This window comes from Pipistrellus kuhlii, unplaced genomic scaffold, assembly GCF_014108245.1.
Source record: "Pipistrellus kuhlii isolate mPipKuh1 unplaced genomic scaffold, mPipKuh1.p scaffold_m20_p_4, whole genome shotgun sequence".
NCBI lineage: Eukaryota > Metazoa > Chordata > Mammalia > Chiroptera > Vespertilionidae > Pipistrellus > Pipistrellus kuhlii.
In genome coordinates, this window is record NW_023425540.1 from 86,312,959 (window position 1) to 86,335,423 (window position 22,465).

The 22,465-nt window shown below is 43.1% G+C and overlaps 1 protein-coding gene across 21 annotated transcripts in view; it reads right to left on the minus strand.

The window, feature by feature from the left end:
* Window positions 1-22,465, minus strand: part of RBFOX1 (RNA binding fox-1 homolog 1) — a 2,022,031-nt gene that overhangs the window by 41,405 nt on the left and 1,958,161 nt on the right. For 10 of the 21 annotated variants that reach the window (XM_036410672.2, XM_045571305.1, XM_045571304.1 and 7 more), the window contains 2 exons: window positions 17,152-17,284; window positions 1,469-1,511 (listed from right to left, as the gene is read on the minus strand). In XM_036410672.2, coding sequence (XP_036266565.1) covers window positions 1,469-1,511; window positions 17,152-17,284 — 176 coding nt within the window. Of the gene's footprint in view, window positions 1-1,468; window positions 1,512-6,558; window positions 6,599-17,151; window positions 17,285-22,465 lie in introns of all 21 variants that reach the window. The other 11 variants (XM_045571310.1, XM_036410678.2, XM_036410669.2 and 8 more) reach the window with 2 other exon arrangements.

Sequence of the window (22,465 nt, forward strand, 5' to 3'; positions counted from 1 at the left end):
CTGAAACCCCTGGAGGTCCTTTGGGGGAAGTTACTGATTAGGAATCTCTAGTGATGCCCTAATAAAGTATTTTCAGAAGTGTACTGCTGGGATACTAATCGTAGCAGGTGAAGGGAAGGTATCTGGATCAGATAGGCTTGGGAATTACTTAATTAAGCACTATGGAAGTGGTTGCCCTATTTGTGGAACTTAAAGCAATGCTAATGAGCACCATGGATCTCCACTGCATTGCAAAGTAGTTTGACAAAGGGAATCCCATGGTTAACTTTAGAGACTACTTTTTGGAAAAAAGATGTTCTACTATCCTAATGATGAATTACTTGGGGGAGGTGAAACTTGGGGTGTTGGTGGGGACATGGGAAAGGTGAGACTGTGATGGGCTTGATCACAGACACATCTCCTCCTCTCCAAGAATATCCCTGGATCTCACTTTGTGCAAAGCGGGTAGATGGGTGTATATTTAATGAACTCAAGATTTTATGTCTGAAAACAACATTTACAAGGACATTTGCAAGATGAGAAACTTAAATATAAATCATTATTTCCTAATTTATCTGCATTATACATTTAGCTGTTTTTGAAATGTGGCAAGTTTTCTTGAAAGGTAAAACTAAAGTTCATGTCAGGAGTTTTAATTAATGTGTCCTCTCTTAGTCTCAAGTACCCCTTTTTCATAATAGAGTACTTATTAAAATGATTAATTTTCACAGTAAAAAATGTACTTTCTTAATGGACTTAGTACTGAACAAAAATGATAATTGCAGGTTATAGGAAAACTCATATAATAAAACTCCCACTGATTACCCTAGTATTACATTCTTCTTTCATTTTATTTGACAGTTTTAATGTTGGTTTTAGACCAAATTTGGAGACTCAACCATCTATATTCCAATGAATGTGGGGCTCCTTTTCTTCCTGCAAATTTGTTCCCTTGGGGGTTGCTTTGGCAGTGAGAGGTAGGTTTGGAAGCTATAGCAATGGGTGTGAAAGAAATTTATAAGAGCCCACAATGAAACCATGAAGAAATATATTAGCTATCCTCAATACTAGATGCGTAAGAGGTTTTTTGTTGTTGTTATTTTTTGTTTGTTTGTTTGTTTGTTTTTCCCTTATTTAAATATTCCAGATGACTCCTGGAACCTACTAAAATTTTTCTTAGACAATTGGTTCAATGAAACCCTAAAGTCCTCTTTTCACTGAATTTATATTAATTGAGACCAGATGCATTTTAAGAAATTTATAGCCAAGCCAGAGCCCCATTTTGATACACTCATGATCTAGCAAAGGGGAAATTTGAGGATGATCATCTCCATTCTTGGAGAATTCACATCAAAACTGGAAAATTCAGTTCAGTCTTTCCTCCTATGTTAGAAGATATCTCCCTCCCTGGAATGGTCTTGTTAGTAAGATTTCACAGCAAACCCACAACCAGAGTGATGAGTTTTTTCCACCAGTCAGGATTTCATACCTGTAGCAATTTATTGCCATACACAGGCTCTTGATACACTACTCTATAAGGAAACAGAAATGTAATGTTTTCAATGCAAAAATGAAATAAATAAAAGAAAATGCATAAGTCAGACCGAAATTCCAGAGCAATTCATTTACAAGTTTGCTTCTCTTCACTAAGACCTGGAGTGACCCATGGAACCAGGAGAGGAACCAGTGCCAAACAATTCTAGTTGCAAATTTCTGTAACTGAGAGAATTAAGAAGGGGAAATGGGACCAAATAACTCAATGATTTGTGTTATAACCCATGTTTCTTTTTAAAGGAGGAAGAAAAGACATTTTCATGGCTTTTTGTCCTTCCACATTCCAATGGTTCCAGTTAACTATTATGAAGTTTCTCTCTTGAGCTCTTGAATAGAATTCTCCAGAATACCTGAGGATTTAACTTCGATGCCAACTTATTGAAGCAGTTAAGGTGACAGTAGAGTAGCAACCATACTGTATCAACACCTGTGTTTCTTAAATTTAATTTCCACTAACATCAAAAAGCACAATTGTATTTCATAAATTAATAAAGCACATGGAAGCTAACAAAGCTACTTTGAATAGATATGACAAGAAAAATAATGTGTGTGTGTGTGTGTGTGTGTACATGTGCAGGGGTCTAGAAAATATATGTACTGTTAACATGTTATTACTTCATTCAAGTATAACACTGACAAGATGTCAAAAGAACCAAGGGATAGATGCAAGTGATTTGTGAAATACAATTGTTTCATGGGTGTGGCTTATCTTTCATTTGTGGTTCTAGTTTGAAGTGAAATTTCCAGTCCTAGGTCAGACCTCCAGGTGAATATTTTAAGAGATTTAAGGACCTACCTTGTAAAGGTGTATATATACAGCAGAGTGACATGAATTCAGAAATAACTGTATTTAGCCATGGTTGTCAACCAGAAGCTGTCATGACAGAATTTAGGAATGATGTGAAAATGCTCTGGAATCCCCCAAAATGTATACATACTTAAACAGCTGGTAGATCAATTTTGAAAATGAAATGTATTTTAATAAACACTGCCTTTATAATTTTTGAGAGAGAGAAAGAGAGAGAGAGAGAGAAGAAGGGAAGGGAAGGGAAGGGAAGGGAAGGGAAGGGAAGGGAAGGGAAGGGAAGGAAAGGGAAGGGAAGGGAAGGGAAGGGAAGGGAAGGGAAGGAAGATATTTCATTTCTGGTTTGGAAAAATAAGATGAGATAATAGGTAATGAGACTGCTCCCTTGCAGAGCTAGGTGAAGAGAGGAGGTGAGGGCTGACTATCTGTTCTTCATCTATAGATGCTTAACGTTCTGGTGGGCTGTCACCTCTCCTAGATGCCCAATGTTGATGCTGAGGGACTCTCACTGAACACAGGGTCTCAGAATAAGTAAGTGGGATTTTTATTTGGAGAATTTCCACTCTCCAGCTTTGCATGTTCCTGAAGCTACTCAGCTCCACCAGCGGTGGAATGGGACACCTCTTTGTTTTAAGATCCATGGACAGCAGAGTGACATGAATTCAGAAATAACTGTATTTAGCCATGGTGTCAACCAGATGCTGTCATGACAGAATTTAGGAATGATGTGAAAATGCGCTGGAATCTCATTGACACGTTTGCCAGGCAGTCTCGAGGTTGTATTGCCTGTTAGAAAGCTTGGGGCTCTCCCAATACAAGGGCATGTGGTTAACATTTGTTTTATCTGCCAGTTCCCTCTCTCACTCTCCTTCATGATCTTCGCTTCCCTTCTTCCCACTGCAACTCCACTGTCTTCCTCTAGTTTCCAGTCAATTCCTTTTGACAGCTCTGTTGTCATTTCCTTCTTTCCGTTTTCCATAGCTACCCTTTGATCAAATGCCCAATTCTTTGACATCTCCCTGCATGGATTAAGGTAAGTGTCTTGTCTAAGATCACATAAGCAACACTTATTTCCCACTCCCTGATCAAATCTGGCTTTATGAAGGCTATAGCTCCACCCCTAAGTGTGACAGATTATGTCTCAGGTCCAGGCAACTTAGTCTTCCCACTTCACCTTTCTAACTACTGTCATACCTATGAGTCACCTTTACTGTTATTGATTTTTTTCTTTAACTTGAGCCACTTTTTAATTTAGAAGGATTGATTTAAATGTCCACCACTAAGTAATAACACTGAACTAGTAGATTTAACATGCTAGCTATGTCAACTAAATTCCCATCTTTTGACATAAAAATGTGTGTGTGTGTGTCGGGGGGGGAGGTAGGGGTATGTTGTTACCTGGTGGAAGTAACCCAGATGTGACTTTCCTAGCCTCCTTTCTGACTCAGAAATCCCATACTTCCTTTCTGAGGAGTGGCACCCACACTGGACCTGACCATGTCCTGTGTGGTGAGAGGCAGTGTTTCTCCTGTTTGGCTGGGCTCCTGCATAGGATGCTTTTTTCTTTGCCCTCAGCCTACACACACTTCCCTGGTGTTTGCTTTAGTTCCCAGCATCTCTGAGCATCTCTCCATCTCTCCCCAATCCTCTCTGCTCTGAAAGGTGAAGAAGGAGCGAATTCTAGGTAGGAGGTTGTTGCTTGCCAGTTGCAGGGGGTCCTGCAGTTCTCTCAAATGAGAAATGCCTGAGGGCATCCATATCCGGAGGGAGGGATGAAAAGCCTTGAACAACGAAGAGGAGAAGGGGCAGGAGGAAGTGGGATGCCCAGAAAAGGGCAGTCATTCTGGTGTTGGGACTTGAAGTTACTGAAATAACTCCTTTCATCTATATCTCACTCAGATACCTACTGTACCACTGAGCCTGGTGTTCTTTGCCCAAATATGATGAATTTGTGGGAAACAAAAGCTCTTAAAGGAACCAAAAAAACTCAAAGGGGTTTTCTGGAGCTTTCCTTCCTCAGTGGAATTTCTCTTTCTAATTTAGAGTGGATGTTGGTATATTTTCCCTCTTCTAACTTTCTGTGCTCTTTCCATTCGCCTCGTTCTTAGGGATTTTCATTTATCCCAACCAATATATATAGATCTACACACTATCAGTTACTAGTCATTCTATTTCTTTGTTTGTGGAGTCTTACAGCTGTGCCTTCAACAAGCTTCTACTAGACAAAAATCTATGAAGCAAGAGAAAAAGGCTAACTTGATATCTCCATAGAATAGTTTCCATTAATAATTCAATTCTTTATTAGGAATAAAATAATGCAACAAGTTATCATTTTACAGAGAGGTGATAACTAATATAACAATAAGCTTACATAACATCCTCATTGTTCTCCCCTGGGGTAAGTGTTGATGAAGATAGTTCTCTTTTTGGTGGGTTTTTCTTTTTAAATTTTTTTCATCCTTTCTTTACTCCCTTTAATTTCACACACACATAAAAAAAATTAAAAATTAAAAATTAAAAAAAAACCATACAAACACAAAAAAACCCTGCTGTGGCCAGTATGACTCAGTTAGTTGAGTGTGGACCTGTGCACTAAGAGGTTGCCTGTTCAATTCCAAATCTGAGCACATGTGGGGCTGAGAGTTAAGTCCCCAAAGGGTAGCAATAAGGAAGTGGCCCAACCAATGTTTCTCTCTCTCATCAGTGCTTTTCTGTCTCTCTCCTTCTCCCTGCTTTTCTCTCTCAAATCAAAATTTAAGATAAGTAAATAAAGCCCTAAAATGAATTATGCCAACTGTAGTTCGTCCATTTGGTTATGCTATCCAGGGAGAACAATGGGGAGTGTGTAGTAGACTGATGAGTTCACTGGGTAGCTAAGGGTATGGATGAGGTCCAGCCTGCTCAGCCTCCATCTGTCTTTCTTTTTAAGATGGTATAAAGGGAAAGTCTGGGAAAAGGAGACTGCAAAGGAGTAAATCAAGCAGTACAAAAAAGAAAGTTGGTTGTTCACTGAGTGCATAAAGAACATGTAAATCATTAATAAGTATTATTATGGAAAAGAGCTAACTTGCAGATTACAATAAATGTACTTGATGCAATAATAATAGAACTCAACTAAGTCCATCACTGATGGAGACTAATACTATGTCTCAAATTGTAATTACTAGAAATTCAAAGGGAAAAATTAAATAACCAGTGTCTTTCCCATTTTCTAGTAAATGACATCAATTTGATCAGCAATGTGGTTTTATTTTTCTTTGTTATCTGGTCTATAAAACAAGTATGATTGCAGCAAAATTACTTGAGGTCACTTGTAATAAAAAAGCATAAAACTTCAAAAATACCCTCCAACCCTGCTAATTTATTTTAAATTGCGTTTATTCCAAGTCATTTTCATAACATTGCTGCTAATATCACGATGAAGGAGAATAACTAATTCTAGATCAACTTAGGTAAGTTTAATTATGGCCCCCATAATGAGAAACACTTTCCTAAAAGTGAACAGCTTAACAAAGTGGTACTATTTAACCAACAATTCTACATTTAACAAACACTTCTAAGTTAGGGAGCTGTTCTGTGGACATGAAGAAATAAGGGGTTGAAGGAAATAGGAGTTTAATGCTTCAGCTGGCCTACTTTTGTTAGATATTTCTTGCTAGAACCATCCATGGAGGGGTGGACGTAGAAAAATATAAAGGGAGAGAGAGAGAGAGAATGAGATGGAGAGAAAGAGACAGAGAAAGAAAGGGAGAGAGGAAATATCTTTCTAGGGCTTTATGATAAATATATTTATAAGGAAACATCAGCCATGAAAATGTCTTTTAACTCTTGATGTCTACAACTGTTATCCTAAATAGTGAACTGAAAATACATAGACCAAACTGGAAACTTCAGAGAGAATGTTTATTTGTGTGTGTTTTGTTTTGTTTATCAGGGAAGGGGTGTGTGTGTGTCTTAATTTGACAGGAGAGAAATGGCATCTTTGGAGGCGGGGCGGTGTCTGCAATTATTCTGAGGTTGGTCCAGGCATTGTTTCCACTCACTCACAGCGTGGGATGCTCTCATGAGCAGCAGTCCCGCTGCCTGCAAGCCTCAGACTCTCTCACGGCCCACGAAGAGGGAATGGACAGCACCACACAGTAGAGAGATTCTCAGCAAACTTGTAAAAAGAATAACTCTGGGAGGAAACAAGGATGGCATGCACATTAATGAATACTTACATAAATGTCTGCACCATAAAATCCATCCTGGTAAACAACACTGCAAGGGTGCACACACAAAGAGAAACATCCATATTAGTGCGTTTCCCCATGCAGACACACCACCCCCGCACTGGCGAAGTTAGTCTGGTCACATGATCCAAAACACAGGAACTGAAGAGAGTTTCCACCTTGGCTAAGGAGGTTGGAGACCACAGGAGGTGGGCAGGCTGAGAAAATTAGGCTGCGTCAGGGTGGCCCACAATCAGGACCTGGTGGTGTGCTGGGTACCAGACTTCCCGCCCTCTCAGGAGGGGTGCAGAAGTGCAGACAGGCAGGGTTGAGGTTTATTTCAAGTGTCCTAGACCAGTGGCCAGCAAACTCCTTGGTCCACAGAGTGGTAAACCACGGCTTGTGAGCCACAGTTTGCCGACCACTGGTCTAGACAGATACAAGAGTCAGAGTTCACACATTGCATAGTCACCTGCCCCAGGGAAAGGGGGGAAAAAAATCATCGACTTAAAATACATGATTGATCACATTATCAATAAAGTTATAGCTGGGTGACCTTAGGGCAGAGAACGGCAAACTGCTGCTCTCAAGCCACATGCGGCTCTTTGGCCCTTTGAGTGTGGCTTTTCCACAAAATACCACGGCCTGGGAGAGTCTATTTTGAAGAAGTGGCATTAGAAGAAGTTTAATTTTAAAAAGTTAGGCTCTCAAAAGAAATTTCAATTATTGTACTCTTAATATTTGGCTCTGTTGACTAATGAGTTTGCCGACCACTGCCTTAGGGGAGCTGGACAACACAGATGATTCCAGGAATGTTCTTCTGTATTTTTTCACACGGTGGTATTATATCTGATATTTCCCTGCACCTTCTTTCAGCTCTTTCATGGTAAATGTAGGAGAATATCTCTAACTGTATTTTGTGTATGTGTGTGAAAAAATACGTGTGTTTGTGTGCATTTATGGGTATGTGTAGATGTGTGAATATGTCAATTCATGTGTTCATGTGAAAACCTTGCCCATGTATGCATATGTACAAGAATGTGTATCACTATTTTAATGTGTGTAGTAGTGTGCTGGCAAACTGCTTATGTGTTCTCACACATGTACATGCACATGAATGTTTTTGTATGGGCATGTTTGTGTAAACGAAATCCAGACTAAGCAAAGCCCCACATTATCTTGCTGCATCTCTCTGATCACTATGCATATAGTCATCTCAGAGACAAGGGGCCTCACAGGAAGGGAAGAGAAAAAGATCCTGGAATTCTCCAGAAATTTCTTGGGATACCTTGAGTGAAACAGCTTGGAAAAGAAGCTCACAGCTCCACCACCATGGGAAACTGACTTAAAATCCCTAAATATTAAAATGGGTTTGATGAGTTCTTATGCAGCTTGCATATCTCAAGGCTTTGTGAGGGTCACAGGATGACCTTGAATAGAAAAACATGTGTTTCTACATGCATGTTTTCTAAAGGATGGTAGTGTAATTAATAACCTTCCTTAATATCTCCCCATGGAGTTTACAGTTGATTTATGAGTCTGGCAAAGGACCAATGAGCCCCATCGTTGAATGGAGCTGTGGTTTGAACAGAAGCACAACTTTGATTACCAAAGGATTCCAGCAGGTTCGGCAGCAGAGTGGAACTGCAGGTAAGCCAAGCAGATTGAGCCAAAGGAGGGCACTTCACAACACACACCCACACGCACACACAGTAGTGACACTGGCTTGCTGGAGAACACTGTAGTGTGCTTCTCAGAGCTTTTCAGAGTTGACCGGCGAAACCCCAAGTACCATTATCCTTAAAAAGGAGGCAGGGATTTCACACGCTAAGGAGGTTGGTGAGAATCGCTTTTAGCTGTTTTCATTTTGATCAAAAGAACTACAGTTCAAGAGAGCACTTGTCAAGCAGCGCAAAACCCTAATCCCAGATGCTGAGGTGAGCACATTCCAGGCTAGGCTGTGGATTCTCTTTCAGCATTTCCAACATAAAAAAGATAGTGTCTGTTGAGGGTCAGAAGGCAGGGCCAGCCTCTGCCAACAGGACTCAGAACAGATCTGATGCAACAGGGGAGAGCAGCCAATATTTAGTTTGGGCCCAGAACCACAGAGCGGATCATTTAGCCATAGCAAAACAACTTCTGACCCATTCTTCCATGCCATCATGCCTTTGCACATGCTGTTCCTTGTGCTGGAAATGGCTTTTCTGCCAACATCCTCACCAAAAGCAGATCACCATTCAAGAGCCAAGTTAGACGGGGAACCACAAAGGCATCTGAGTCAAATTTCAGCCTCACTATCCACAGCTATGTGCCCTTGGACTAGTTAATCAAGCTACCTGAGCTTCAGTTACTTGTCTGTAAAATGGAGAAAGGGACAAGTGCCACCTCAAAGGAAGAGTCACTGAGATCTGACTACAAAGAAATGGGTCACATGCTTGACATTGCAGCTCTAACTGAACCTCACCATTGCTATGAACTTTGTCCAAAGCTCACCCAAAACAGAGCTATTTCTCCCTCCTATAAATGCCAACCTCACATATTTCGATCCTCACTTGGTAAAATAACTTAATATATTAGTCAAATATTAAATGTACTTGTGTATGAGACTCATTTCACATTGAAATTGCACCCAATAAGTTTATTCCACTTTCTAGCCTGCTTCTGGATTGACATATTGCTTTTTACCCAAGAGATGCTAAAGAACTACCTACTGAATGAATATTGCCATATCTTAAAGGAGAGGGGACAGAAGATGGCACAGAGTAATTGACTTAGCAACTCCAGGATGACTTAAATAGTGAATTACAAAGAGACATCCTACAGCCTCAAGTCTGTTTCTGATCTGGTTATGCAGCACCAATGACGGTTGCCAGTGGAGGAGGAGAAGGTGAATAGGATTAAAAAACTGGGCCCTGGCATAGGAGACCAGGGAAAGAGGCTGGCCAGAACGTGATCCAGCTGTGAAGACAATATGAATGCATTCGTGTACAAATATGGGAAATAATGCTTTTTCCCCCCTAAATATCTATATCGTTTTTTCTAAATATCTATATTTTCCAAATATCTGAGTCTTCTCTTCTGAAAACACAGGCACCCCTCCGAGGAGCTGCGGCTGGGTTCCAGAACAGGCCACAAAGCGAGTGTCACAGGAAAGAGAGGCGTCACCGCTTTGATGAGAAGCGTCTTCACTTCAACTTGTAAAAAAGTGCAATGTGTGAAATGCAGTAAAGTGAGACGATAATACGAGGTCTGCCTGTGAGGGGACGAGGCCGGACCTGGAGGTCTGTCCTGGTGGGCACACAGTGGACCAGGCATGACTGGGGCTGAGCTCTGGCTGGGAAAGGGGCCTCTTCTTTCACCAGGACAAGTCCTGGTGCTCTGAGACAGGCTGTGTGTTTCCTGCCAAGCCTATTTGAGCCAACAGCTCCCAGAGTGAGGCAAGGCTGGCCCTGATGTTCGTCCAGTGCGCTAACCTAGTCACCATGCTCTGCCCTCCAACGTGGGGCAGATGACATGGAACATGACTTGGGGACTCTGGCATCCCACGTTTATGAGACAGAGAACTAAAGAGAAAATGTGATCAACATCCTCATTCTGATAAGCTCAAAAAACTAGGTCCCTGCTGTTGCTTCCTATATTCCAACCACTGAGCCAAGGCACAGAGAGCAGAGAAAGTGAATCCACTTGCTACGCCCACCCTCGGGGAGCTCCCAGGGCATGGGCACTCGGTCACAAAGCCACGTGCATGAACGTGCAATGGCAGTTGTGATGGGTGCTCGGAGGAGAGGAACAATGGCACTCTGCAAGTGAAGTAGAAAGAGGGGGACTAGCAACAGAGGGCAGGGAACCAGAGGAAATGCACCAGACAGATCAAAGGTTCAGCCAGGTAGAGAGCAGGAAGAGCAGGCCTGGCATAGGGAACAGTCTGTGTGAAGCCCAGTGTCTGGAGGGTACGGGGCTCCTCAGAGGGCCTGCAGGAAGGGCATCTTTCAGCTTTGGGAGGACCCTCAGGAAGCGGTGGCTTCACTGAGAAAGAAAATCAAGAATTCTAGCTGCTGTGATAAACCACACGGTGTTGGAATTGTTTGTTTTCACCGAGTGCAACACCTGCATATTTTGGAGAGAAATGAATGAGGGGCTAGGACCTAGCCGCTAGGTGATCTGCCTTCATGAAAGCTCAAAAAAAACAAGGAACCGATATGGTTGTCCTCACTGGCATTGTGAAATGAAGCCATTTTGGGGGCATCAGCTTCACCCAATTGCTATGTGTGTTCCTCCCGCACCCCCAATAAGCTATAAATAATAGCACAAGTACAAGTACTATTGGTCTTTACATTGATTGAGTCTGTGTCGGCCTGTAAGTTAAGGATGTTGTGCTCATTATCCCACTTAATTTCATAGCACCCCTTCGAGAGGGGCAATACTGTGGCCACCGCTTTGGGTGTAAAGAACCTGAAGGAGAGAGAGCTGGGTAGTGACTGAGCTGAGATTCCAGCCAGGTGGTCTTGGCTTCACAGCCCCAACTTTTAACAGCTCTGGCAAGCAGGAGCGGTCAAACTTCAGCACACATCTGAACCACCTGGAGGGCCTGTTCGGACAGATGGCTGGGCCCCCGCCCAGCCCAGAGGCCTTGAAGCCATAGATATGAATGGTGGTATGTGTCTAAGAATTTGCATTTTTAACAAGTAACAGGTGATGCTGTTGCCAGTCTAAAGACGAATAGACTCATTGCTCCATGAAACGTCCCCCTCCCTCCTCATGTTTACGTTTGAGACAACACTGCACATCAGCTTCCTGCGTCCTATTGTAAATGGAAGCTGGCTATAGAAAGTCTCATGCTGGTTTCCATGAATACAGCCAAACACTTGTTTTTAAAGCCCTGTGAAACAGATGCAATGGATTTGCAGGGACGGGAGAAGGGGTCAATGTCTAGTCTGCATCTATAGATAAATGAACCGCGGCCCAGTCACAAGAGAAGGGAGTAGCCGTCATGCATTGAACAGGTGCAGCCGATGTTATTGCAAAGACGGTCTGGCTAGCCATGCAGAGGTAATTGTATTGCTTGTCAATCACTCTGGGACTGCTGTGTGCTTTTGCAAGAACATAATGCAAATGCACATCTCATTTTCTTAGAAAGGTAATAACTAGTTAAATATTTGGAAGAATGCAAGCAGGGAATGACTGCACTATAGCAAATTAGTTTGTTTTAAAAAAAGGAAAGAATAGGATGCCCGAAGTTTACAATGTGTTTGTGTAACATAATATAGTCTCTTCCACAAATACTTTTTTGAAGGAAAGGTTATTTAACACTGCTGTATCTTACTGCCCCTTCCAAGTAAATAAATTAAAATTTTAGTGCATTCAAATCTAGCTGTTTTTAAATAGGTATCGGGTGGGTCCATGAACTTCTGGCACCATTTGTGTGTGTGTGTGTGTGTGTGTGTGTGTGTGTGTGTGTAAATACATGAACATTTTCAAAAGGAAAATTACAGATTTTAATTAGATTATCAAAGGCACCCATGACATCCTACTCCCCCCACAAATTTAAGAACTATTGATTTGTCTATAAATGCACTCAATTAAGAGGATTTTAAAAAATATTAGAGGTTATACTTCAAAACTGGCTGAGGATCTGAATAAGAATCTGAATTACATCAAAAACAAAAAGCTGGACAGAATCCTAGAAAATATTTGAGAATGGGTAGTGATGACTTTAGTTTGAGTGTTTCCACTAAATTTGAAAGTGCCTAAGTATCAGTTACTATAGTCTGAAAAGCAGACATTTAAAGATGAAAATCAAAAAGCACGGTTGATTTACAGACAGAAAGGTACATACACAGTCCTAGAGGCTGGTTATTCAAGTTTTTAGGACCTAAATTCCAGGATCCAAAAGATTTCTCAAAAATGTGGGTTGATTCTTGCACTAGTACCTTTCAGAAGTGCTCTCCTGGGATATTTCTATACCTGTCTTGTACCTAGAGTAGTCTCCTCAAAATACTTCTTATGCTGACTCTGAGAAGTTGCACATATATGCGTCATAATTAATTATCTGAGAAAGTACAGAATATCACACTCACTGATATCCCGCCAACCAATGCCAAAACCGTATAGCAGATGCTGATGCTTGGATTGGAATAGTTTAAAAATATCCCATGATGCTCCATTAGAGTGCTCTTCTGTAGCCCCATAAAATATGCATGGTACATAGTAGGTGCTTAATAAGTAGCTGGTTTGTAATTACTTAACTACTTAAGGATAAGAATGTGGAGAAGCTCACCTCATGAAATTCCATTGGGAGTGAATGGGGTTTTGTTGCTGTCATCTAGCATCAAAGAAAATACTGTGTCTGGGGGCTACCTTCCATTGTCACCCACAAATCATCAGTCTGCAAGCTCCACCGATGGTGATTACCCAATGGGTAATTTCTCCCAATTATAAGTTATAAAAAGATAGACTGGACATTATGGCTTCTCTAGCAAAATTAACTCCATGATCAAATGCAAGGGGGACTATGGAAAACTTGGTTCCTTCAGCTCTTGTTGAGACTATTCACTAGTTAATATTTTATTTACAATCTACATATTCCACAAACTATTGAATTGACCTTTGCAAATCAAAGCCATCTCTGTGGCTTGTGGGTAATGTCCATCTGTGAACTGCAGGTGCCTCCCAGCAAAGGAGTAAGTGGTGCCATACAGAGAGAGACAAAGGAGCAGCAACTGCACCATTCTCAATAACATTAGCTATAGTGCACTAAACTCCAATCACATGATGGACCCTCCTACTAAGTTGTAGCTTTACATGGATCTCCTATCCCATCCCCTATCAACCCAATGGAGGCAGACACAGTCTTCACTCCCCTGTTAAGGGAATTGCACTTACATGGGTTACCTCTGCCACCCAGGGTAGTATGAGGTAGAATGGTGGTAGTGGTGGTAATATCATCTTCCCCAAAAACATTTTTTAGGACTGTAACAACCCTTAGACTGTATAAACACTAGATTTCTAACTCATCACTCATTCTAATTCAGTGGATGCTGGCAATCACTAGGGGGTAGGATGTTCAGTCCAGGATTTTGTGTTCATTTCTAGGATCCCTTCATGGTCCAAGCAGAGCTTCTATAGCCCCAGTCCCTGAAGGACTGGTCATGTTTTAATGTCCCAAGATGCTTCTATTGTATTTAGTATGTAAGAAAGAGAAATAGGGCCCCTCCATAACCTGTGTTCCTCACTTGCTGAGAGGGACCTCAGAAAGTATCAGGATGTGGAGGGGGAAGCAAATCAATAAAAGGAAATGGATGGATCCTGGGTAAGCCGTCCTAGATACCCATCTTGATGTTGGATACTCCAAGGCTCACCCGGGACTCCACAAAAGCTGCCAAGGAGGTTCTGTGGGATCGTTTTATATCTCTTGGGGAAAAAACAATATGGAAACTGTACATGGATGTTGGATAAATGACACATTTTTGTTTGGAATTTTAATAACAAAGTATATTCATATACTTGATGAAGAACAGAGGTTTAGGTTGGCAGACTTCAATTAGTAATAAGGGGAAAATATTTTTTTTCTTAACAAATGCAGTTTGCTAGCCAACGTCTTAAAAAAGGTGGGGGTCACTGGGTGTGAGGGAGAATCACAGACTGAGACCTTAATGTAGAAATTTAGGAAATGATTGGCCATAAATGAGTTCTATATCTCTTCCTAGACTTGGGTGTTTAGAAGCCTTCTCTAAACATTCAAGTCCTTCCTTGGTGCTCACACCACATTTACTGAACTTGTTCACTTACATGGCACCCTTTTCTCCCCAAAACCCTGGAAGAAATTCCTCCAAGGGAGTCATTTGCCTCAGTGGCCTCATCCGTCAAAGACATCAGTCAAATATAGAAATCGGCCTCCAAAGGAGGCAAAACAGCTACAGGAAATCCACACTATCTCCTGGACCACCTGAATCCTGACAATGCCTCTTCCCGGAAACAGCAGTGCGTTTCCAACCTCTTTGCCATTCATCGCAACGTCAGGGCCCTCTCTCCTCCAGCCAATCTCTGTTTGCTCTTCTTTCCAAGGTGAGCTGCCCCCTGATGTCTTCTGTGGCCTATACCGAACAAGCCAGAGGAAAAAGGAAGCCACCATTTAAGATGCTGGGTTCCTGCCTTTACATTCAGAGCCAATTTGTCCAGCCAATTTGTAATCTGGCAAAACACCAGGCAACTGGCTGCATGTTCTCCTTTCCCACCAGCACTTGGCTCTTACGGAAGTTGCAGGCATGGACACCCCCTTCACCCCAAGCCCTTCTGCTCTTTCTGTTCCTCCCATCTTAAGAATTTTACCTTACTACTAAACTTGGGTTCAGAATCCCAGTCAATATTGTCAGCAAAGAGGCACAATCCACCATTATAAACAAAATAATTAGAGCTACCCCTGGAATATTAAAATTAAATCATGTCCGAGGCAGTCACAAACACATTGTTTCACCATTTGGAGATGCCTGTGTCTCTCCCTGGTGAACATGACATTAATTAGTTATGCATGGTTATTCCCCACAAAGAGCAAGTTCATTATAAGTTAGCAAATTTCAATTTTACAGCAGGTGTGTTATTCTGAGACTTTTATAAATTGTTCATGTGAGGATAAGCCATATAATTTTACTTTTTTTTTTTTTTTCTGTTCTATATAGTAGTGAGATACTGAAGGTACATATACCGGAAAGCTACAATTACCAGCTACCAAGATAATGTTTTCCAGGCAAACTAATGGGGTATAAACATGCAATTTTGTATTTATGGCTTATGAATCTTGCTTTAGTAATCACATGAGCCTGGCGGGTAACTTGTTTTTTTTTTTTTTTCTTCTTCTTTTTCATAACTCATTATATGACCTTGGGAATAACAAGTCTTTACTTCTGCCTTTCTGGATCTACAAAATAGACCTAATACTGTGGGGGCTGAAGATAATGATGATACTGTCAGTAATGCCATTTATCACATGGTCAAATACATGAGGCTTAGGACATGAAGATACATTATTTTGGAGGATGGAGAGAATTTAGGGCCAATTCATCCTTGGTTTATTATCCACCATCTTTTCAGCACAATTTTTTTTTCTTCTTCTTCTTTTTTTTTTTTATCGTATTTCATCTTCTAAGAAGCTTGGAATTGGCATATCTCTAATGACAACACCAGAAACAAAGGATTTTGTCTTATTTCTCTGCCTTTGCCCCCCTCTTCCTGACAATTTCACCCACTTTCATTTCTCTATTGTCTTAGCTTTGTCTCACTGCATTTGTTTTCAAAACACTTCAAACGCTGTCCTTTGGAGTGGGTGAGATATGAATAAATATTTCACTCAGTATAATAGATGATCTGGGCTGATTCAAATTTTCTAAAAGATTTCTAAGCAACAGAGCTATAAAAAATGTGTTTAACCCTTTCCACATAGTGCTGAATACAGCCATGTTCTTTCTATAGACAAGAAAGCCAGACACCGGCCAGGGAAGCCTCCTGCCAGGCTGTCCTGGACATAACTGAGTTTTCCTGACAGCAGCTTGATTGATAATTAGGGCCCCATGACTCTCTGTATGGGGACAGGGACCGCTCTGTGCACTGTAGGATCTTTACTGTATCCCTGGCCTCCACCCACTGGATGTCATTGCATTTCTTAGCTCCTGTTGTGACAACCAAAGAACATCTCCAGAGATTACAAATGTCCCCTGAGGATCACTGCCTCTGAGACATCCCTCTCTCCCTGGCTCTGAGTGCACAGGAATGTGCCAGGAGGAACTTGCAGGCTGGGAGGCTTTCAGGAAATGGTGCTGCCTTCCAGCTCCTGCCACTTCCCCGATTCCCCGGGAGCTCTCAGGAAGGAGAAAGGGAAGCATCTCAAGGTCAAAGGTTGCCACACCAGTACCGTGTTGTTTTTTGTTTTGTTTTTGTTTTTGTTTTGTTTTGTTTTGTTTTTCCTGAGCATTCACCATCATTCCTGGATAGTCTTCTGGTAATACCAAAGTCCATGCACAGGAATACCCAACTGGCAATGGGGGTCATAGGAACTTGGATTTCTTTGCAGCAGGGAAACAAAGACAAATGCCATTTTGGAAAGTCCAGTTAAAACAAATCTTAATTCCACTGTCATCGAATGTGTGAATGTTTGCATTGACTCCACACCTAATTTTCTCTTCTCAGCAAGAGCTCATAAACCTTGAAGCTCAAGGTATCTTAGAGAAGGGGAGCAAGACCACGCCAGTGATTTTTATGTTTGAGAAACCTCATGTCCCTCCATGGACAGATTCAAGGGACAAATGTGATCCAACCTCCTTAATAACCAGATGTTTGCAATCATCAGAAATGCATCTCTGGCTGTAACCATTTCTCTGTTCTCCAGCATTCAGTCTCAGAGAGGATTTACATAACAACATGTGACATGTAGGATGCTTAGAGGCACCAACCATGACAGGACAAATTACACTCATTTCTCAATACTCTTTGCAAGGTGCTCCACTGCAGGCGCCAGGCGCATGCTGGGTGTTCTGAGGGGGCAGTCAAGACCTACATGCACAAACAGGAGGGGTGGTGCAGGGGGGCCCGCCCAGGAGGCAGCCCACTTACCCTCCGTAGGCAGGGATGGGGGGCGGGGGCGCCGCGGCCCGGAAGGTGTTGTACACGGTGCGACCACGGCCTCGCAGGTGCGCCCCTCGGTAGGCGGCAGCGGCGGTGGCGGCTGGATACGGAAAGCCAGGCACTGAAGGGCGAGAGGAGAGAGCAAGGCTAAGACTTTCACATCCACACACACTTCCAGGAGCCAGGGGTCTAAAGGTGGCAGCTGGGCAGGGGTCAAGGGCCAAGGCCCAATTCCAGAGGGGATGGGCTAGTTACGATGGTCATGGTGGCTAAGAAAATGTGCCAAATGAAAACATTGACAAGGAATTCGTAAATACAGGATTAAAGTTCATTGCACGAACCTTTATTTTTAAGGTAGATTGCAATATGTATGTGCAATGTGTTCTCAACATTGTCTATGTATTCATCCTTCCACCCATCCACCTATCAATCCATCTATCCATAAATATACATACACATACACACACACACATGTCTAGTGTGTAATATATATTTATGTGTGTGAGCACACAATATGCATATGTGTATGTATGTGCATGGATATGTATCTGTGCCTGTGTATGTGAATATGTACATGCACTGTGTACACAATATGTGTGTGTATGTATATGCAGGGGTATGTGCATATGTGTATATAAATGTATATATATGCATATTCATATTTGTGTGTATATAATAATATTTGAAAATACATACATTTCAATGTGTTCATACTTATCTCTAAGGATGAACTGTATGGGTGTTAGTTGTCTGTTCATAGCTTTTCCCCATCTAATGTTTAGTTATTTCCCATATTTTCATTTATGTGCATATATTACTTTTTAAAAAAGTTAATTGAAATACAGTGCTCCTCCAGATGTGTGTATGCATCAAGAGTATACATAGAAACAAATCATTCCCAATGTCCCATCAGCCCCCTAACCATTTGTGCAGCTTATAAAACACAGTAACAGCCATGACAGAAAAGTGTGGCAACTCAGCTGCTCAGAAGGGAGTGTGGGCAGGGTTTTCTTCCCTGGGGAAGGATTCTCTGAGCAGGATAACTTGCTGAGGAGTCAAGAGGGAAATTAAGCGTGATGCTTGAGACCCCTGGTAATTAATTCTGTTGCCTGGGAGCCCTTCCTCCCACGGCGTGCAAATCCTAGCCCAGGAGGCTTTCAGGAAATGGTGCTGCCTTCCAGCTCCTGCCACTTCCCCGATTCCCCGGGAGCTCTCAGCAGGCCTGCGGTCCCATCCCACTAAGCAGCAGGCACTGTCGCCCAAACCCCAAGACACAGAGAGGGTGTTTTTTTGGGAAGGAAACTACATGTGGGGACCCGCTGTCTCGGGAGATCTCTATTGGAGGCCCAGGATGTCCTACAGTGAGGGAAACACTCTAAACCAGTGATCCCCGCCACACAAACTCCGTTTTCCTGGGCACTGTTTATCTTGGTATTGACTTTGAGAAGAGGAAAGGCGGTCACTTGTTATGCTTCTCTCTCCTGTGAGTCTGCACGCTCCCTCAGGCCTTTCTCCATGGCCCTTTCATCTTTGCATCTCCTCCTGACTCCCCAAGTCAACAACAGGAGCCCCCGATTTCATCCACAGCAGGTTCTAAACACTGGGCCCCGGAAGGAAGGTGTGGATGGCGTCACTACCTGGCCAAGTGAATGAACTTGTGGGTCATGGTCAGGCCAAGGAGTGGGCAGCCATCCAGCAAGCCCTCTCTCCTGGCCAATTTTCTCCTCTGATCCCACTGAGCTCACAGGAGCTTGGAGGAGTTCCCAAGAGGGGAAGTCACATGAGATGAGCCAGGGTGTGATGGGTCTCCTCCCTTCCACAGCCCTCCATCCCTGCCCCATGTCCCTAGGCTTTCACAGTGTGATGAGGTGCCATGCTGGGAAGGTCTCCATTCCCTTTGGCCATGACATAAATGCCAAGAAAGAACTCATGGCCAAGGAAGCTCTTTTACTTCCTTAACTCAACACACCCACACCTCCCTCTTCCTGGGACTCTATTGTATGAAACACCTAACTGCTCCCGGGTGTTGTATTTCCTGTTGCGTTAAAGTGGTCTCCACCCCATGTCTGCCAAGTGGGGCTTTCCCCTTCTGACTGTCACACTTCATGGTACATGCACTCCACCCCATCTCATCCCATTGCTCCCCGCCCTGGGACAGTGAGCTTGCATCTGTGTGGTGGGGGGCAGAGGGCAGGGAGAGGAGAGGGCTCCCACAGAAGTCACTCCCAATTCTATACCATCTCATGCACCTGCATGGGTTGGACTCTGATCCTTGAAGTTGAGATGAAGACTGACTGGCTGTCATTCAGAATTCTCTGTGTCCCCTGCCGACCTGTTTTGGGGATTGCACCATATCTTTCTCTCAGGAGGATGGTAAATGCTAGGATGGCTGGACCATGCCAGGATGATTCCATCTTTCTATTTGTGTCTAAGACCATACTGTTATTTTTAACTGCTTTTAAATATATTTTTTAATTGATTTCACAGAGGAAGGGAGAAGCAGAGATAGAAACATCAATGATGAGAGAGAATCATTGATCAGCTGCCTCCTGCACACTCCACACTGGGGATGGGGTCCACAACCCGGCCATGTGCCCTGACTAGGAATCCAAATGTGACCTCCTAGTTCAGTGGTCGGCAAACTCATTAGTCAACAGAGCCAAATATCAACAGTACAATGATAGAAATTTCTTTTGAGAGCCACATTTTCTGAACTTAAACTTCTTCTAATGCCACTTCTTCAAAATAGACTTGGCCAGGCCATGGTATAATATTTTGTGGAAGAGCCACACTCAAGGGGCTCAAGAGCCTCATGTGGCTCAAGAGCCACGGTTCGCCAACCATGGTCCTAGTTCATAGATTGATGTTCAACCACGGAGCCACGCAGCTGGGCTGGACCCTGTTTTATTGTTAAAAACAAATGCTGCCACTGTACTTAGCTCTCCGCCTGCCAGCCCCTAGCACCCACGTCTCCTGGCGCCGGTTTTAAATAATTGCAGAGAAGCGTTGGTCTTCATGGGGAAAGCAGTCAACCCTAATATCATAAAAGCCCACAACTAATGAGATAGGAGGTGTTAGCTTCAGGCCCGGGGAGAAAATGAGGGGGCACGGCTTTGACTCCAACTCCATCTCCCCGCAGTTCCAACATTAAGTTTTCCTAGGAACGCCCTGGATTTTGAAATAAAGAAAATGAAAGATTCACAATCTGGTGGAGCAGCTGGCTGCCAGTGTGAGGAAACACGGTAATTATGCTGACCCATTCATTATCGCCGGCTGCGGTGCCGAGTGAGCCAGGCGAGATCCCTCTCAGCGACAAGCGGGTTTTACAGTAATTCTTGGAGGATTTAGATGTTGGGAGATAACATGAAACAGAAGCGAAGAAGCGGAGGGGGGCACAGGCTGCTCAAAGTGCAGAGCCAGGGTTCCACCTGCACCCCGTTTCCTACACAGAGAAAATGTCCTTCCTGATGCAGAACAATGGGCCTTCACACAAGGCTCTCCGGGCTTCTCTACACAGGCCATATGTGAAGGGTTCTTATTTTGATAGAGGGACACAGGGAAGACCTCACCTCAACTCCTGGTGTAAATATTGCTTTCCTGGAGGCCCGGGGCCCCTTAGGTAAACTAAGCTGGTTGCATTGTTCATGCATTGGAGCAAAGCCTCCTGGAGAGAGTGTGGGAGTCTCCCAGATGGAAAAGCTCAGCTCTCGCTTTCCTGTTGCCAGTTGAGGACTGGCCAAGGGGCCTGCTGGTCTCTGGTTAGTCATCATCACTAATGAGCATGTCCTTCCTCTTTCTTCCTTCCTATCTTCAATGCCCCTTTCCCACTCTTTCCTTTCCCCTCCTGTCCTCCCTCCCTTCCTCTGTCTTCCTCTCTTTATTTGTTAATCTGGACAAGGCTGCCGTGAACTCCCCTGATATGTAATAAGTCCTTCCTTCACTTCCTCAATAGATGCTGCGGCTGTAAGCGAAATGACATACTAATAACAAAACTAACTTATATTATAGAATAGGCCAGTGGTCAGCAAACTCATTATTAGTCAACAGAGTCAAATATCCACAGTACGACTGAAATTTCTTTTGAGAGCCCAATTGTTTAAACTTAAACTTCTTCTAATGCCACTCCTTCAACATAGACTCTCCCAGGCAGTGGTATTTTGTGGAAGAGCCACACTCAAGGGGCCAAAGAGCGCATGTGGCTCGTGAGCTACAGTTTGCCGACCATGGGCATAGGCTAATTGATACACACAAGACCTAAGTGCCCACTGCGCCTCATCAGCATTGTAACAAAACGATGTTATTGGAGAGCCTGCTGTACTGACAACCCACTAGCTTGGGCCCCGGGACTGAAGGACTCTCGCTGGTGCTGGAATGAATGCAAGCCCCAAGAGGGCAGTGAGCATGTAGGCAGCCCACTGATTTACAAGGCTGCCTGGCACAGAGCAGCATCAGGTACCTAATATCTTGCCTGGACTCCTGGTGGTTAAGCAATGCCAAGCTGCTTCTTTTTTGGGGGAAAAGGCCTTAGCTCTGTACTCCCCATCTTTCATAACCATGTCTTCTCTACAAAATGCCCTGCCCAGCTTTTGCAGAAAAACAGTATGCAAATGACACAATTTTGATCTGAATCATGATCCTTGTAAAAATAATTTTGCATCCACACATTTTGGTGCTGTGTTGGCCGAGACATAGCAACTCGACTCGGAATATCATTGATTCTGATACAAAGGGAGGCAAACTGGATAAGTGTACTGGACTTGGTATTACTGCAAACCCTCAACTCCTACCAATGCCCTTTAGTTGCTGCACAGTGTCAGGATCTGAAGATGGGTTTTCTGTCCTGGGGAAAAGCAAGACTCACACCTTGCCCCCAGGCAGGTGATTCCTATTAAAGGGGCCTTCCTTCCTGCAGCCACACACCATGCTCCTGGCAGCCCAGCGAATCACAGTCTCTGAATGCAATGCATTTGTGCAATAAGAAAGGACAGAAAATATTTATAACCCTTAACTTGTCCCATTTGCAGCTGTGCCTTTTATGTGTCCTCCCACCTCCCTTCAAGGCTGTTCCCCAATGGGTGGTTTAGGACAGCAGGGCTCTCTTCTCTTGCCACTAACAATTTCAAGGGCAAAAAAGCCACAACTTCATTGAGCTTCCTTCAGAGTCAACATATGATGCAACTACTTTCTATTCACTTGCCCACCAGGTTTGCTGGTGTGTAGATGCTGAGACATGGTTAATTGCATATTTAGAGCAATTACTTGAATAAATTCTTCAGATACAGATTAAACACCACCAAATGGC